Source organism: Caloenas nicobarica, chromosome 15, assembly GCF_036013445.1.
Source record: "Caloenas nicobarica isolate bCalNic1 chromosome 15, bCalNic1.hap1, whole genome shotgun sequence".
In the NCBI taxonomy this organism is placed as follows: domain Eukaryota; kingdom Metazoa; phylum Chordata; class Aves; order Columbiformes; family Columbidae; genus Caloenas; species Caloenas nicobarica.
Window position 1 is genome coordinate 8,808,334 of NC_088259.1, and position 16,052 is coordinate 8,824,385.

Below are 16,052 nucleotides of genomic sequence, written 5' to 3' on the forward strand. Positions count from 1 at the left end.
CGAAGCACCGCCCATGCAGGATTGCACCCTCTTGCCGAACGCAGACCAGAAGCTGGGCCTGTGCCTGTCCCGTGAGCTCAGCCCCTGCCTGTGGGACCCCAGGTGACGCCAGGCTCTGTCCCCAGGGCAGCCGAGACACCCGCTCTGCACCTGCACCTCCTGACAGCTGGTACCCGCCCACGAGGCCGCGGTCCTTCCTCGTTCTGCTGTAGCAGGGTCACTTACCGCAGGCGGTACCAGGGTCACTTACCACAGACGGTACCAGGGTCACTTAACCGTGGGCAGCGTCGGGTGTTGCGGTTCCCAGTTCCTCTCTGCCACTGGGGCTTTCCTCTGCTTCCCGGTGGATGCCAACGCGCCTTTGGCAGCAGCAAGGAGGGCCCAGCAGACACGGGGACAGCCATCTGAGGGGAGGCCATCGCGAGAGGTGGTCTCTGAGCCCCCAGACCCTTTTCCCAGGCTGCAAAATCCTCACTGTCTTCAGGGCTCCCTGCACCAGTGGTGGTTCCACCCTCCAGAAGCCCTGGCTCAGAGCCTAGGCAAGGCTAGACCAGCATCCAGGCCTTACAGCTAGACAGGACCTTATCTTTTTCTTAGGCATATATTTCCTCCCTCCCCATGGTGTCCCCATGTCGTGCTGTGCCTGCTGTGTGTCCCTGCCCCGCCTGAGCGGCCTGGGCTGGTGGCTCCATTCCCTGTCACCTCTTCCAGGAGCGTGTCTGCTCCTCCCGAGCAAAGGCGCTCGCCAGCGGGAACCGCCCTCCTTTCGCTGTCCTATGGAGAGCTGCCCGTTCCTCTGCGAGGCCGAGCCGTGTGGTGCAGATGCTGCGGGGCCGTGGTGGCTTCACCTGCCAGTCGCGCTGGCCTGGGCTCGGGGCTCTGCCCAGTCGGTCGGTTTGTCCTGCGTAGAGCAGAGCTTTAGGGGACTCTTCCCTGGTCTGCAGCAGGGAGTATCACCAGGCTGCAGGGCAGTCTGTGCCCCCGCCTTCCTCCCCAAATCTGAGCACCCCCAGCTGAAGGGGTGAGCAGGGACAGGGGGTGAGCCCTGCAGTGCACCCCTTGCCTGGGAGAGGTGCAGAGCTTGGTGGCTTGGGACGGTCCCCACCCTGTCCTGCCCAGAGGACTGGGGTGAGCAGCAGGGTCTCTCTGGGGGCAGGTCTGGGCTGGAGGCACCAGCTCGGTGTCAGCCCTGCCCAAAGCCACCCAACCCGTTGGTTTGACGCAGGGAGAGGCAGTGTCCGGGCAGCGCGGGCCACGCCGTGTCCCCTCCCTGCAGTAGGATCTGGGTGGCTGCCAGCAATGGTGGCGCAAGGAGGGGCTTGGGCTGCACCACCACCTTCCCAGCGCTGGTGAAGCTCCTGGTCAAGAACCCCTGGAGCAGCAAGGTGGCCAGAGGAGCAGTGATGGGAGGGAAAGCCAAACAACAGAGCATGTTTGTGGCACGGCTGCTTTCTGCAGCGGGGCTGTGAGCTGCGGTGTGCGGGAATGTGTCTGTTGTGAGCTCTGGGTGCTGAGGGAGCTGCCCCCGCGGGCTGGGCAGCGGGGCCAGGGGTGACGGCACCAGGGGGCACCGTTTATGCCGCCGGAGGGGGAGCGGCTGCACAGCGCTGCCTTGTCCGGCCACGCATTGTGTCCAACCATGCCAGATGTCTGGCTCGCCGAGGGCTCTGGTCGAAGGCAGGGACCTGGGGAGGGAGGGCCAAGGGTGGGCACTTTGTCTGGGACATAATGAGGTTTGCACTAACGAAGGAAGGCAGGAAATAGAGTGCCTTAACTGGACACTGGCCAGCCCTGCCACTCCACAACGCCAGTGGCATTTCTTTTTTTCCTTCTTGTGCATCTTGGAGGCAATCAGTGGGGCAGGACCTGATAAAAATGGGCTTGGTGCTCCGGCTGTGCGAGCGGTGCGGGGCCAAGGTGGCTGCACAGCCGGCATGGCCGGGGCTTTCCAGGCACTCACCACCCACTTGTGGGTGCGGGAGCCCCGGGTGCCGCTCACGGTGCTGCTGCCCAGCCCGGCCCCCGCGGGGCCCCCGTTCCCATTCGGTCTCTCATTTGTATTAAGGATCCCTTCCTCGCAGGCTTTCCTCCTCCCCTTCTTCCCCCTTCTTGTCTCTTTTGTGAGTGAATAATTTATGGCACTTTTCATCTTCCTGGCTGTGTTGCAGGCTGTGGGATGCTCCGCACCCATGGCAGCCACTCTCATGGGTGAGCAGCTCCAGCCCATGGTGGGGTGGGAACGGGGCAGTTCCCACCTGGCAGCCATGGGGAGATTCAGGTGGGACCAACATCCTCTGCCACCGCAGGCAGGGCTGTGGCTGGTGGCTGCCAGGTGGCCCACGGGACAGCAAGTGTCACTGGTGGGAGCTGGTGGTGGCTGCAGCACCGAGGCCGCGCGGACAGGCAGCAGGCAGCGGGCAGGCAGCACCACGGCGGTGCCGTCCCGGTGGTGGGCAGGGCCGGGCAGCCCCTGGCCCGCCGCACGGTGCGGGGCTGTGGCGAGGTTTCCGTGGGCCGCTGGCTCTTACATAAGCTCATTGTTTTCTGAGTCAAAAGAGGTTTTGTCTCCACTCTGGAGATGTGACAGGAGGAGGAACAATTTGCCCCATTCATCTTCAGCTCTGACTTTGGTGCGCGGCGCAGTGGCCTTCGCCGGCGGAGACGTTAAACCCAACCACTTCCCCGCCGTCAAACTGCCCGGGGAGCAGGTGTTGGAAATCGCCCCTTCCCCTCCTGATCTCTGCAAATCCAGCGCCACAGAAATCAAGGATAATCCAGCAGCCTCTTCAAAATGAAAACGCTGAGCCCTGATTAATTCATTTAATAAGTGACTGATCCCCTCCTCCCCCGGCACCGCAGCCCAAGGAGCCATTTTGCTTCTCGCTCTCCCGGGCTCAGCGCCGCTGGGAGAGGCCGCGGCGGAGGCACGAGGCGGGTACGCCATGGCCTGCTGGCCACTTACCCACAGCCTGGGCTCTGCCATGGGGCCAGGCAGCTGCCACCGGGCTCTTTGGCCTCACTGTGCCCCCTCCACCACGGTCTCCTCCACCTTCAGCCTGTGGAGCCCAGGGCTCCAGGGAATTAAACAGGAGAACAAAATATTCCGTTTTCCAACTGAAAGATCAAACCGGTTAGAAGTGACATTGTTTTTATAGTTCCATCTGCTTCAATTAGGGCGCGGGGCTGGAGCAGGGGGGCTCCCAATTATCTTCATTAGAGGGGCTCCTCACGCAGCCGGCCTCCAGCCGCGAGCAGGAGCTCCCCCGCCCCGTGCTGCTTATAATGAATATATTGATGGCGGTGCAGCCGGGCCCGGCTCGCCTGCTGCTGCCTAGCCCTGTGCAGTGCCTGGGCACCTGCCGGCAGGCTGCAGGAAACCTCAGCCAGCTCAGGGCTTTGGTGGGTTTTACCAAACCAATGATTCACCAGGAGCATGGCCAACGTGGCACCTAAGGCGGGAGGGCTCCTGCTGCCTCTGCCCCATGTCCCAGCAAGGCTGCCTGGGGACTGTCACCAACACTGTCCCATCACACCAGCCAGGGAAGCTACGCTCCCTCCTTAGCCCATCTGTTTTCAAGCTGGCTGAAGCCATTCCCGTTCAGACCCAAGGACAACCAGAATTTGTGGCTCTTTCTCTGCCCACAAAACTGAGATTAATCCACTACTTTATATGCGGAGTTTATAGGAGGCCATAACCTGTAAAAATGTAGAAATAAGAAAATTATCTATAGCCAGCGGGTTTACAGACCTTGTTATTTATTTGCATTCATCCTTGCTTTAGACTAAATTGCTCTTGCAGAGGTGCTGGTCCCTTACTTTAGCTTCCCGTCTCATTTTCTTATTGCACCTGGACAGGTTCCTAGACACATCTTCCTCTTTGTTTTCAATGTTTTTTGGCTGTAGTAAACCCAAGGTTTGTAAGTGCAGCAGAGGTGGGTAGAAACCTGATTTGCAGCTGCTGCGTGTTTTGTGCAACACAAAAGAAAAGCTGAGACATGGGGAAGCCAGGAGGTCCAGACATCACCCCCGGGACCCTGCCTGGCAGGACTGGCAGTGCCAACAGGTCCAAGAGCTGCAGGGACCGGGACAGAGCTGGTGGCCACGAGGAGGCTGCCAGTGGAGGGACAAAGGGAGAGGGAGGTGGCCAGGGAGGAGCGGGGTGATCAGGACAGGTGGGGATACAATGGGGCAGGTGGGGATGCAATGGGGCAGGTGGGGATGTAATGGTGCAGGTTGGGATGCAATGGGGCAGGTTGGGATGCAATGGGGCGGGTTGGGATGCAATGGGGCGGGTTGGGATGTGGCGAGGCAAGTTGGGGATGCGATGGGGCGGGTTGGGATGCGATGGGGCAGGGGGAGATGTGGTGAGGCAGGTTGAGGATGTGACGGGGCACGTGGGGATGCGATGGGGCAGTTGGGATGGCCAACTTTCCGCCAGATGACACCTCTCTTGGTTCCCTTTGCCTGGCAGGGGTTCTGTGGCACGGGGGCCCCGCTCTGTGCAGGTGGCCATGCCGGGGGCCACCGGCCTCCCCAGGAGCTGGCAGGAGGTCCCACCATGGGCCTGCGGGACCTGCGCCCGTCAGCCCTGCAGTGCCAGGCTGCTGCTGTGGCTGTGCCCGGGCTGGCAGTGAGGCCTGAAGTGCAGCTTGTGCCTCCGTGCACAGGAATAATTCTTCTTAATCCTTCCAAGAGGCATTGCTGGCTGAGGCTGGAGCCTCCCTCTGAGAGCCCCATCTCGCCTGGAGAGCGGAGCAGGGGGAGGGACGGCCACCATCCCTCCTGGGGAGGCCTGTGTGTCCCCAGCCACCTGCCACTGCTCCTGCACCCAGGCTGAGGGCCCAGGGTGCCGGTGAGGGGTCTGGCCGCATGTCCCGGCACAGCTCCCTGGCTCGCAGGGCCGGTGCTCAGCCCCGGCAGGACCAGGGGCCTTGCCCTGCGCTGCGGAGGGCGATGCCTGCGCCGCACATAAACACCGCCGGGGATTAGGTCAGCTCTGACCATCGCTCAGACGAATAAGTGGATCAGCACAAGGGAAAGGAGGGGGAGGGAACTCTGCTGAGCGGAGAGTCCGAGTGGGGACCATTTAATTTAGGGGTTCGTGGGGTCAGGCGCAGCCTCCACGCAGGCGCGATGCTGGGCAGCGAGCGCTGGTGGCCGTGGCGGGGTGGCTGGGGACACATGGTGGCAGCCCCAGCCAGCCCCACAGTCAGGTTGGATGCCCCAGTGTCCTCAAGTGTGTTTATTTTAAGGGAGACAAAGTCCTGGGCTGCTGCAGGGTCACCGCAGCGCCCGCCCGGCCTCTCCTTAAAGTCCCCGTGCGTGCCGGTGGGAAGAGGAGGAGGGTGGGTGGCAGCAGCCGGGCACCGTCCCGCACCCACACACCTTCGGACCTGGCACCTGTGTGCCAGGAGCCATCAGCGTGGAGCTGGGGCCGCCCCGCAGCCCAAGCCCATTGTCCTGGCGGGCGCAGGGACGGCCATCTGCCTGTCCCTGCCGGCAGCTTCTTTGTTCACTGCCTGGCGCATGCTCGCGCAGGAAGAGCTCCCCACGTGCTTCGCCCTTTCCCTCTCGCAGAGGCACCTAATGAAATAAAGGATTTACTGCAGTGAGGGGGAGGGAAGGGAAACAGGCTGAGCAGTTTGAAAATGTCGTGCCTGGCCCCAGGGCTGGGCTCTTTGGCCGGGCACAGGCAGGGCTGGGTGCAGGCAGCACCGGGCAGGGCCAGGCTGTCTGCCATGGCTGGGCTGTTCTTGGGGCAGCACGAGGCGGGCGGCTGCCATGGTGGGAGCCGTGCACGGGCAGGATGATGGTGCTGTGACCTGGGGATTTTTCCATCCGAGCTTGTCCTCGTGTGCCGACCCCACACCCCTGCACTCTGCAGAGCAGCGTGTCCCCGAGCTCATTGCCAGCCACCGCACCCAGCCCCAAACGGGCCAGGAGGACTGTGCCGGGAGGCGAGAGACCCAGCAGGGAGAGGCAATGCCCCTTTCTCCTCCCTGCAATGCAAACAGAAACTGAAAAGGACCAAATTCCAAAGTTCTTATTCAAGCCCAGGTGCCGCAGCCCCAGGTGGAGGCACAGGGACTGTCACCTGGGTAGCCCAGGCGCGGAGCACAGCAGCTTTGAGAGATGGGGAGTGGAGCCGTGTGACGATGGCAGCTGCAGGTGCTGGTGTCCATCCCTCCGGCTACTGCATCCCAGGGCCCGAAGCGCGGCTGTGCCGGCCTGGCTCCCGGTAGTGCCTGCAGCCACTCGCCCACCCGGTGAGCCCAGAGCAGCCCTGGCTGCATGGAGACTGTCACAGCAGCAGCACATGCCAGGGGTCCCGCAGGCGGGCTCGGGGGACGCCGGCGCTGTGGGGGGCAGAGCCACTTGCCCACCTTGGGCCATAGTCGCAGGGCACCATGGGGGTGACCACGTGTCCTTCCTTGCAGATGACTCCTCGTCAGAGAGCTGCAGCGGGAATGGCTCCTCCACCCTGAACCCCTCCACCTCCAGCAGCACGCAGGGCGACAGCACCTTCCCCGAGATGAATGGCAATGGCACCGCAGCCCCCATGGACTTCACCACCTCCGCCGATGACCAGCCCATCAACCTCTGCGACAAGCTCACACCTGCCCACGTCACCCCCTCCTACCAGTCGGACAGCTGCAGCGCCGACGGGCTGCGCAGCAGGGTCAAGTACGCGGTGAAGACCACGGCAGAGGTATGGCTGGGGCTGCCAGCACAACACCGGGGTGGGTGACACAGGGCAGCCACGTGCCCCTGGCCAGAGCCGGGCACGGGCCACGGCACGCTGGGAGCAACCACACGTGAGGCACCCGGGGCCAGGCAGGGACACGGCTCCTGCCCCCGCTCCAGGAAAGCATGAGGGCGCAACGGGGCCTGGAGCCTTTCCCTTGTAGGGAAGGACGGACAAATGCCGCGCTGTGGCTGTGGCAGAGGAGCTGTGCCTGGCCACACTCCAGCCCAGGGCTGCTGCTGCTCAGCAGAAACCAGCCCAAGTGGCTGCAGAGGGAAGGAGGGACAGTTTAGGAGAGCGGGGGTGTCCCCACACCCTGCCCCAGCGTCTGGGCTCTGCGGTGGGTTCAGCTCCCCCACACCAGCCGTGCCGCTGCCGCCGTGCGCAGAGGAGCCTGTTCTGCAGGATCTGGGCAGCATTTCCCGCAGGGTCAGGCAGAGTCGCACTGCCCGACTTCAGGCCACCATGGGGTCCCTGAGGCCATCGTGTCCCCCCCCACCCCAAACAGGCAGGAGCTAGCACTGGGGCAGCCTGGCCATGGGTTCATCTCCATGTGTTGCAGGGGCTATTGGGAGATGGGCCAGAGCCACGGAGAAAGGGCTTTTTCCCTGTGCCAGTGGGCAGCGGCGCAGGAAAGGGCTGCTCACGGTAACCCCTGTCTCCTCTCAGTCCCCTCCATATAGCTCCGGCAGCTATGACTCCATCAAGACAGAGGTCAGCGGTTGTCCCGAGGACCTGACCGTCGGCAGGGCCCCCACGGCTGATGAAGACGACGATGACCACGATGACCACGAAGACAACGATAAGATAAATGACTCGGAGGGGATGGACCCAGAGAGGCTAAAGGCCTTCAACGTAAGGAGTGCTCTGCAGGGAAGGTGAGCTGCCCACCTCCCATCTCCGTGTTCCCACCCTCTGTTTTCTCCTTTGCAGATGTTTGTGCGCCTTTTTGTGGACGAGAACCTGGACCGAATGGTTCCCATTTCCAAGCAGCCAAAGGAGAAGATCCAGGCCATCATTGAGTCCTGCAGCCGGCAGTTCCCTGAGTTCCAGGAGCGGGCGCGCAAGCGCATCCGCACCTACCTCAAGTCCTGCCGCCGTATGAAGAAGAACGGGATGGAGATGGTGAGCGGCCGCTCTGCTGCCCCATCACTCGCCACCGCTCCCGGGCCAGCAGGTCCCTGAGCAGCTTCTCTGCTTGTGTCTCCTCAGACCAGGCCCACGCCACCGCACCTGACCTCGGCCATGGCTGAGAACATCCTGGCCGCCGCCTGCGAGAGCGAGACGCGGAAAGCAGCCAAGAGGATGCGGCTGGAGATCTACCAGACCTCCCAGGTATGGTGCTCGCGGCTGGAGGTGGGCAAGGGACGGAGCCCACAGCATCCTATGACAGGGCGGGAAAAATAAGAGAGGTTTCTGAGGAATTTGGCAAAGCATTTTTAACAGCTTTTCTAATAGTCAAAGGGCTGCAGAACAGGGTTCTGAGCTGCGTCCTGAGACTCAGGCCCGCGAGGATGGGGACGCTGGTTTGTGCTGATCATGCTGCAGCCCTGGGCGTCCCTGCGGAGGACAGCTAGGCTCCTCGCTGGAGTAAATCGGTGTTTCCCTCACGCAGGACGAACCAATCGCTCTGGACAAACAACACTCCAGAGACTCTACAGCCATCACCCACTCCTCCTACTCACTGCCAGCTTCGTCTTACTCCCAAGACCCGGTCTACATCAACGGAAGCCTCAACTACAGCTACCGTGGCTACGGGTCCCTGGGGGGCAGCCTGCAGCCCCCCGCCTCCCTGCAGACGGGCAACCACAGTAATGGTACGTGGCCACACTGCACCGGGGGGCACGGGGCGCTCCCACGTCCCACACCGCCGGCTGAGCTGCTCCCAAAGCCCCTTTCTCCTCCTGCCACCCGAGGCCTCTGCCCAGCTGCTCGGCTGCTCGGTTTGCCTCATCAGCTGGTGGTTAATTGTTGAACTGAACTGGGAAGGACGGTCCAGGTGGCACTGGTGGAGGGAAGGAGTGTCACAAAAAAAAGGAGAATCTGTACCACCTATTAATTATTAACAGGAGCAGGTGCCTATCACTGCATGGATCTCGTTGCTGGTATGAGCCGTTCCTTCTCCTGAAGGCACCAGCTGCCCTCGGGAACAGGGACGGGGCTGGGGCGGTTTGGGGCTCTGCAGCAGTGCCGGGGGTGCAGCCGAAGGACTGGAGGCCCCTGGGATGGGGCAGAGGGTGTCCCCTTGCGCAGCAGCCGTCTGGCTTTGCCCTCCTGGCAAACCCTGGGCTGCCTTCACTTGCCCAGGGCTCTGGGGGCTCCTGCCCAGCCTCTGCCCACCCCAATGAGGGCGGATTTGGGAGGATGTGATTTCCGGGGCCCTGAGAGATGCCTGTCTGGGATTAACTCTTATCATCCCTTCCTAATGCTTCTTAACCCTGAATAAAGATCCCGCCCCGGCCTCCAGCTGCTGAGACCTAATCCTCATGGCCACGGCGAGGCCGCAATGGTTCCCCCAGCACAGCCCTGGCCCCTGGCTCCGCGCTGCCCCACACCCTCCTCTCGTTGGCTCCTTGGTGTGTGTGAGACAGTGACTGGGCAGAAACACCTTGGAGCAGCCCCAGGAGGAGCAGAGGGCCCTGGGTGTCGCACCCAGCAGCACCTTGCTTCTTTCTAATGGATTTTTAAACCTCTGCTTTGCAATTATTTTTTTCCCCTTTGTCCAAGCTCTTTCCCAGTCCTTTAGAGGTGGGAGCTGCAAGTAGCTGCACCTTCTCCTGCCCCTGAGCACAGAGCCTGCCGGGGTTTGCTGCCCAGAGGCTCTTGTTCCTCCATCCCCCACCTGAGGCGATTCCTGCTCACGCCCGCATCCCAGCTCCTTCCCCCTGGGTGAGGTGGGGAACAGGCTCCGCTTGCTGCTGCGTTTTCTGCCCAGCGAAATTGCTTTCGCATGAGAACCTCCTCCTCCCCTTCTCTGCTGTGGGAGTCTCTAGTGCCGCTCGGGCAGCATTCTCTGCTCCAGCCTTGCTGTCCCTGGAGCTTTCCCTCCCGCCCCGGGCGATGCTCCTCCCGCTGCACAGGACCTGGGCTCAGGGCTGCTGAACTCTCCTAGTTTGCAAACCGCTGCAGCACCCGGTCCCTGCTCCATCTTGTGCATGTCCCACGGACCCAGCACCAGTTTTCCTGCCAAACCCCCAGCCACCCAAACCAGGCTGCACGCGCGTGTGCGTGGTTGTGTGTGCGTGCAGACAGCTGGAGCAGCTGCTGACGGTGTCCCTGGCTCCTGGAGAAATCCATCATTTTGTGATTTTTTGCAGGTTTAAGATCTGTAGCGAAACGGAGGGGGTTGTGAGCTGGAGCAGCCGTGTGTTGTGTGCTGCAGAGGACAGACATATGTTGCCAAAAATCACATGCGATAGAGGTGGAGCAGAGACTGACTTAGGAGAAAAAAATATCCTGGCCTGTGAGGCAGATCATCAATTTTGCAGGACTTCATTTCGTTTACAGACTAAACCACAGAAACATGCCCAGTAGGACCATTTAGCCTCCCCTGAAATGTTCAGCCTAAGCTGAGCACAGCCCCGCGTTGTGGCCGGGGCAGCGTGTGACAGCGTGGGATGGGCACGTACCCTCCCCACCCCACAGTCCGGCCCCGCGGCGCCTATGCTGGCACCAACACCACATAGTGACCCAGCAGTAACGCAGGGAAATGCGCCGGGTGGGATGTTACCATACATAGAGGGAAAACCAGAACCTGGCAGGTGATTTTGATGGGCAGGTACTCTCCGGCACGGGTTTAGCTCCTGGCAGAGTGCGGCCACAGACCGTCCCTTCGCAGAGCAGATGGGACAGGCTGCGGGATGGGATTTTTGTTTTGTCATTGACTCTGAAATCTCTTTCCTTGTGGGTGTTGCGGGGCGGTGACCTGGCTGCTGTGGGTGCTGGGGCTCCTCGTGTTGGGTCCAAGTCCCTGTACTTTGCAGGGACCGTCTGGAGCTCCAGAAGCAGCAGCTCTCGCCTGAGGTCTCCCCGGGGCAGGACGATGCTGCTCCATCTGAGCTTCCCTCTCTCTTTTCCTTGGCAGGTCCGACCGATCTCAGCATGAAAGGTGGGGCGTCCAGCACGGCCCCCTCCAACAGCACCAACCGGGGAATGCAGGCTGCCCAGCTCAGCCCCACAGAGATCAGCGCCGTGCGGCAGCTCATCGCCGGCTACCGAGAGTCGGCGGCGTTTCTGCTGCGATCCGCAGACGAACTGGAAAACCTCATTTTACAGCAGAACTGACTCCCTGTGTCTGCGTTGCTCCTCTGTCGAGAAGGCAATTTCTACCTGCTAGAAAGAGGCTCCCCGTGGTGTCCTGCTCAGGACCAGCAGTGTCCTCCCGTGAAGCGGCGGGTACATGTAGTTTTAGAAGGTGGAATTCAAAAGACCTGTTTTCTTTTACACTCCAAGCACCTGGGACTTCAGGCACAAGGACACGTTTTTGAACCAACACCTGTGCGTCCAGCCGAGCGGAAGACAAACCTGCAGCTTGGAAGGATGCGGGACTTTGAAGGGCAGAAGGGAGCCTGGGGAGGTTTGGGGCTGCAGATGTATTTAGAATAACCTTTGTGGACCCAAATGTTAGATTCCCGTCCCCAGATAATTTCCAAGTCTTAGGTGAGCGGAATCACATATTTATTGAGAAATGGACCCTCCTTTCCCCTTAGTAATTTATTTTTCTGAAAATGGATTCTTTTGAGTTTGTACAGATTGCCAGTTTTTTGTCTGTCTGATCAGAAGGAATTTATTCCTGTGAAATAACACATTCCATATCACGACACTACTAATTTCCAGGCAGCTCTGCCTGTTTCTCTGGGGAGCCCTTGTCTTGCCATCCAGCGCTCGGCCTCCAGGCAGTGCCGGTGGCAGCCGGGCAGCAGAACAAGCAGCATCCTGCTTAGAGTCGCTTCTAAGCAGTCCCGTAGCAGCAGTGGGGTCTAAACCTCCCGCAGAGACTCGGCAAGCTCAGCACACCTCCGGCCAGAAGGACGTCTCGCGCTCATTTAAGTCATTGCAGATGAGAGAAGGAAGGAAATTCCTGAGAAACACTGTCTGGCGGTCACTGTCCGTACTCTACCTCACACTCCATCGTGGGCTCTTCCAGGCCTGGCCGAGCTGGAGGACGGTGAGTGTTGCAGCCGCGTGGATCGCGCCGTGGAGGCTGGACCCGACCTGGCCGGTGCCGCAGATCTGCCAGCATCCTGCTGCGGGGCCCGCGCCCCCACTCTGGGAACCACCCCAGGGGCAGCAGGAGAATAAACCTTCATGGAACTGCACGGGTGAGGCTCCAGCCGGGTCTCTGCCCAAAAATCCGCTGGCTCCTCTGTGGGAGACGGAGACGGGCGACGTTCAGCAGCAGAACTGACAAAATCCTCTCTGGGGCGCGGGATCCTCCCCCCTCCCTGCTCACAGTCCTGGAACAAGCCCACAGTTCCCAAACCATAGCCCGATGTCCATCATGCCCCATGACCACCCCCACCGCAACGATGCACTTCGTTTTGCTCAGTGCAATACCTACACCGTGCTGCTAACCCAGGGGCTGCACTGGGGTGCTAAGCCCGCCTAGCGCTCAGCCCAGCCCAGCGATGAGCTGAGCCCAGCACTGCAACATACTGCAGAGCCGTGGAGTCCCCGCAGCCCCCTGCCCAGGCAGGCATCCTCACCACAAGAGAGAGATTCCAGAGTGTAACCCCCAAAAGGTAGATAATTTCTCTCTTTGGACCCAGCTTTTTCCTTTTTCATCCCCTCAGAGCCCACAGACAGGACTGCAGGTCTGTCAGGTCTGATGTGGGCTCGAGCTCGGTGGCAGCAGCTGGTCCCAGCAGGTCGCTCAGGAGCTTTTATAGCCAATTATACCCCACACACTGGAAGAGAAGCAGAACGTCTGCCCTGCTCTTAGTCTCAGCACAGAAAAAGCCACCGGCTCCCGAGGACGGGCTCGCCCGGCAGCACAAGGGCTTCACCGTTGCATTGACTGTTGTCCCCAAACTGTCACCTTCCCTTAGTGTTGGATCAAAGGCTCCGGAGCCCCGGCCGCTGGGCGCAGTTGAGGTGTCCGTGCAGAGATGAGCTGGTGGCTCCTCCGAGCTGAGCCAATGCTGGAGCTGGGGCAGCCGGGACCCCCCAGCCAGGGCTCAGCACTTCCCAGCCCGCCTGGTGCATCCACCACGTCCTCCCATCTGTGGAATTTATGTAAATATTTATTTTTGTGTGAATACCATGAAGTAAGAAACCTTTGACAAAATACATAACCACAGCCGTTTGTGAGAGTCTCCCGGTTCAGGCAGGAGAGGCAGAGACAATCGCTGTCCCGGGACCCCCCTGCTGTCCCGCGGCCGAGCACCAGAACGTTCCTGCAGAAAGAGGTTCCCCAGGGGCTCGCGGACACATCGCCATCAGCTACTCTTTGTTTCAAGTTTTATTTACCCAAGTTTCAGCCATCGTTGCCAGATCACCTTGGAACTCGTCTCAGCGTGTTCTGGAGTTTGTGGCTCTTGCGCGTCGTTCACCTGCGGCCGCTCGTGGGGCACAGGGAGAGCAGCCGAACGGTACAGACTGAGCTGCCAGCGCCCCGGTGACAGCCGCAGCTGTGACAGGTCATGAAACAAACGGGATTGACTACAAATTTCTGTCAGGGATCTTTTTTTTTTTCTTTTTTTTTTTTTTTTTTTTTTTGGTGAGTCACAGGTTTGTAGTTTCTTTGGCCCAAGCTCCACACATCTCAGTGCTGTTCACAGGTCCGTGCTGGGCTGCAGCTCCTCCAGGACCGTTCGGCAGCCGTATCCCCGCGCTCACCGGGCAGGAGGGGCAGGAATCGCTGGTCCGGGGTCTCAACAAGGAATGGGCAGGAGCAGAACACGCCAGCTCTCCAGATACTCTGAGGTGGAAGGAGAATGTTGGGTTAGCAGATGGTCTGGATGTCTCTGGTTTTTTTTGGAGAAAAGCTAATCACTGGTCAAGAAAATATAATTTTTTTTAAAAATTTAATTTATTTTATTTTAAACAACCATCCTGCCCTGGATGTGTGGTTCCCGTGACGGTGTCTCTACATGGGAGAGCGTTCCTGGGATTGCAAGCAGACATAACTTGTACCTCCCCATCCGAAGGGCCACGTCCCTCCACGAGTGCCCCTTGGATTTAGTACCAGTTCATGAAAAAAATGCTGCTTTGAACTCAGAGGGTTAATATACTTTTGATTTGTAATTTTTTGTAAGACTTTTTACAAGGTAGCATAGTATTTCACCAGAATACCAACTACAATCCGTCCATAGTCTGATTTTTATATAATTTAGTGGTGCTTTAGAAACTTTTGTTTGGTTGTTTCGGAGCTGTACAGCTCAGTTCTTCGCCTGTACCTACCTAAGACCAATGTGAACCTTTGTATTTTTGCTCCTGATTTTGGACTCAGTGAAGTGTACTGTTTACATGTACAGAACTCCCGGCCCCCCGTGTGCTCTGCAAGAACCCGCATTGACGAGGAAGCTGCACCTCACCCGTTCGTCTGCTTAACGAGCCACAGCCCCAGCCCCACACACGCACCTGCCCCAGGGACACCCCGCTACACAAACACCCTTGCAGCAATTTGGGGTTTTGCACAAGCTATTGGATTTTTTTTTTTCTTCTTCCCCGGTAGTCGATGTTGGGATTGGCCGCAGCTCCGGTCAAGATGATGCGGAGCTGCCAGAATTGAGGCAGAGCCACTCGGAGCATCGTCCTCCTGGTGCGGGTTCCAGCGGCACGAGGGGCTCAGCCAAGGGCTCGCGAGGACACGGGAAATGCTCATCAGCTTAATTGGAAACACGTTTGACCCCCCGGTGCAGCAGCCCCAGCTGGTCCCGACAGGCGGGTGGGAGCTTGGGGCTCCCAGTGAAGCTCTTTGGAAAGTTGGTGCTTTCCGAGGGCTCCCATAGAAAGCGTATAGCACTTAATCCAGCTTTTAAGGTGACACTTTATTGCTTAATCGATTCATTTGAAAATGATATTTTTGCAGATAGGCACCTATGCAACTTAATGTGGCTCTTAAGCAGATGAGCACTTCCTCCTCAACGAGCTTGATAAGAGTTATTTGTGTTATATACTGTGGATTTTTCCAGTAAATGTGGCTTAATATTTTAATTCTTAGAATGTGTGTCTATTATATATGTGATGCAACTTAATTCTGTTCTGTTTGTGGAATGATTAGCACAGGCCAACTCCCTGTTCCCTCACTTAACAAAGACCAATGAGCTGTTAATCGAGCTGTTATCTCCATGGTATTACCTGCTAAATGCACTGATTTCATAAGTATGTGGAATCCTTTTTCTTTTTTTCTTTTGAATCTGTATATCATATATAAGACTGAATCTACTTAATAAACACTGTATAACAAGAAGGGCTTTCTCCTCCGCCGCCAAGCCCCCGGGTGCTGCTGGCACCGCCCGCTGCCCTCGCCCTTCACCCCGTTCGCCCCCACGTGCCATCGGGCACCCAAGCAGGATCCAAATTCCGGTGTTACAGGAAGAAAAAAAAAATCTTTCAATAATTTCAACATAAGCTGTGCTTTCCATTCCTGAACAGACAGCCGCGGTACCGCAGAGAGCAGTGTCAGCACTCACGGTGGGGCTAGTCACAAATTTTATGCTTAACTTATATTTTGACAAAATTAATTTTGTGAAGTGTCTGTTTTTTGTGGAAAAAAACCCATGGAGTTTTCATTGAAGTTTGTGGAAAGTTGTCCCTCTCCCTCATGGAAAATACTGATTTTTCATTATCAGCTTTATTCACTAAGTATAATAAATCTTTGCATCCATAAAACATTTATCTCAAAGCGCTGTGTAGATAAAATCTCCTGCCTTGCCTCTGAGGCTGGTGGACAGTGAGGAGCCAGGACAGAAACCCAGTGGGTTTGCAGCTTGGGTGGAAACGCCACCAGTCGATGGCACCCGGTGCCTGCGATGCCCAAACGCCCCAGCTGAACGTTTGTGAATGTAAAACCTTCACCCGGGACAGCTCGTCTCCATCGGACCCGCCACACTAATTAATGAACACCTGTGTGTGCGTGGAGCTGCCGTGAGTGTTTGCAGGACACGCAGGTTGAGCTTCCCCGTGTGCCCGTGACCTGGTTTGATCACCCACAGCCGCCCCCGGACGGCCCCGCCGTGGCCACGGGGGTCTTGGCCCACTGGGGACGTCCCCTCTGGCCACAACCAGCTCCACTGCGGAGCAGGACCCAAACAGTGGCTGGCCTGTGAGAGACGATATGTTATTTATCAGAGAAATAGCACAG

General features: G+C 58.7%; 1 protein-coding gene across 1 annotated transcript in view; it reads left to right on the forward strand.

Annotated features, from left to right (window-relative positions):
* Positions 1–11,764, forward strand: part of NOL4L (nucleolar protein 4 like) — a 57,097-nt gene extending 45,333 nt beyond the window's left edge. The window contains exons 6-11 of the mRNA XM_065645381.1: positions 6,438–6,709; positions 7,415–7,600; positions 7,679–7,870; positions 7,958–8,080; positions 8,361–8,562; positions 10,830–11,764. Coding sequence (XP_065501453.1) covers positions 6,438–6,709; positions 7,415–7,600; positions 7,679–7,870; positions 7,958–8,080; positions 8,361–8,562; positions 10,830–11,029 — 1,175 coding nt within the window. The 3' untranslated portion in view covers positions 11,030–11,764. The remainder of the gene's footprint in view (positions 1–6,437; positions 6,710–7,414; positions 7,601–7,678; positions 7,871–7,957; positions 8,081–8,360; positions 8,563–10,829) is intronic.
* Positions 11,765–16,052: the final 4,288 nt, after the last annotated feature.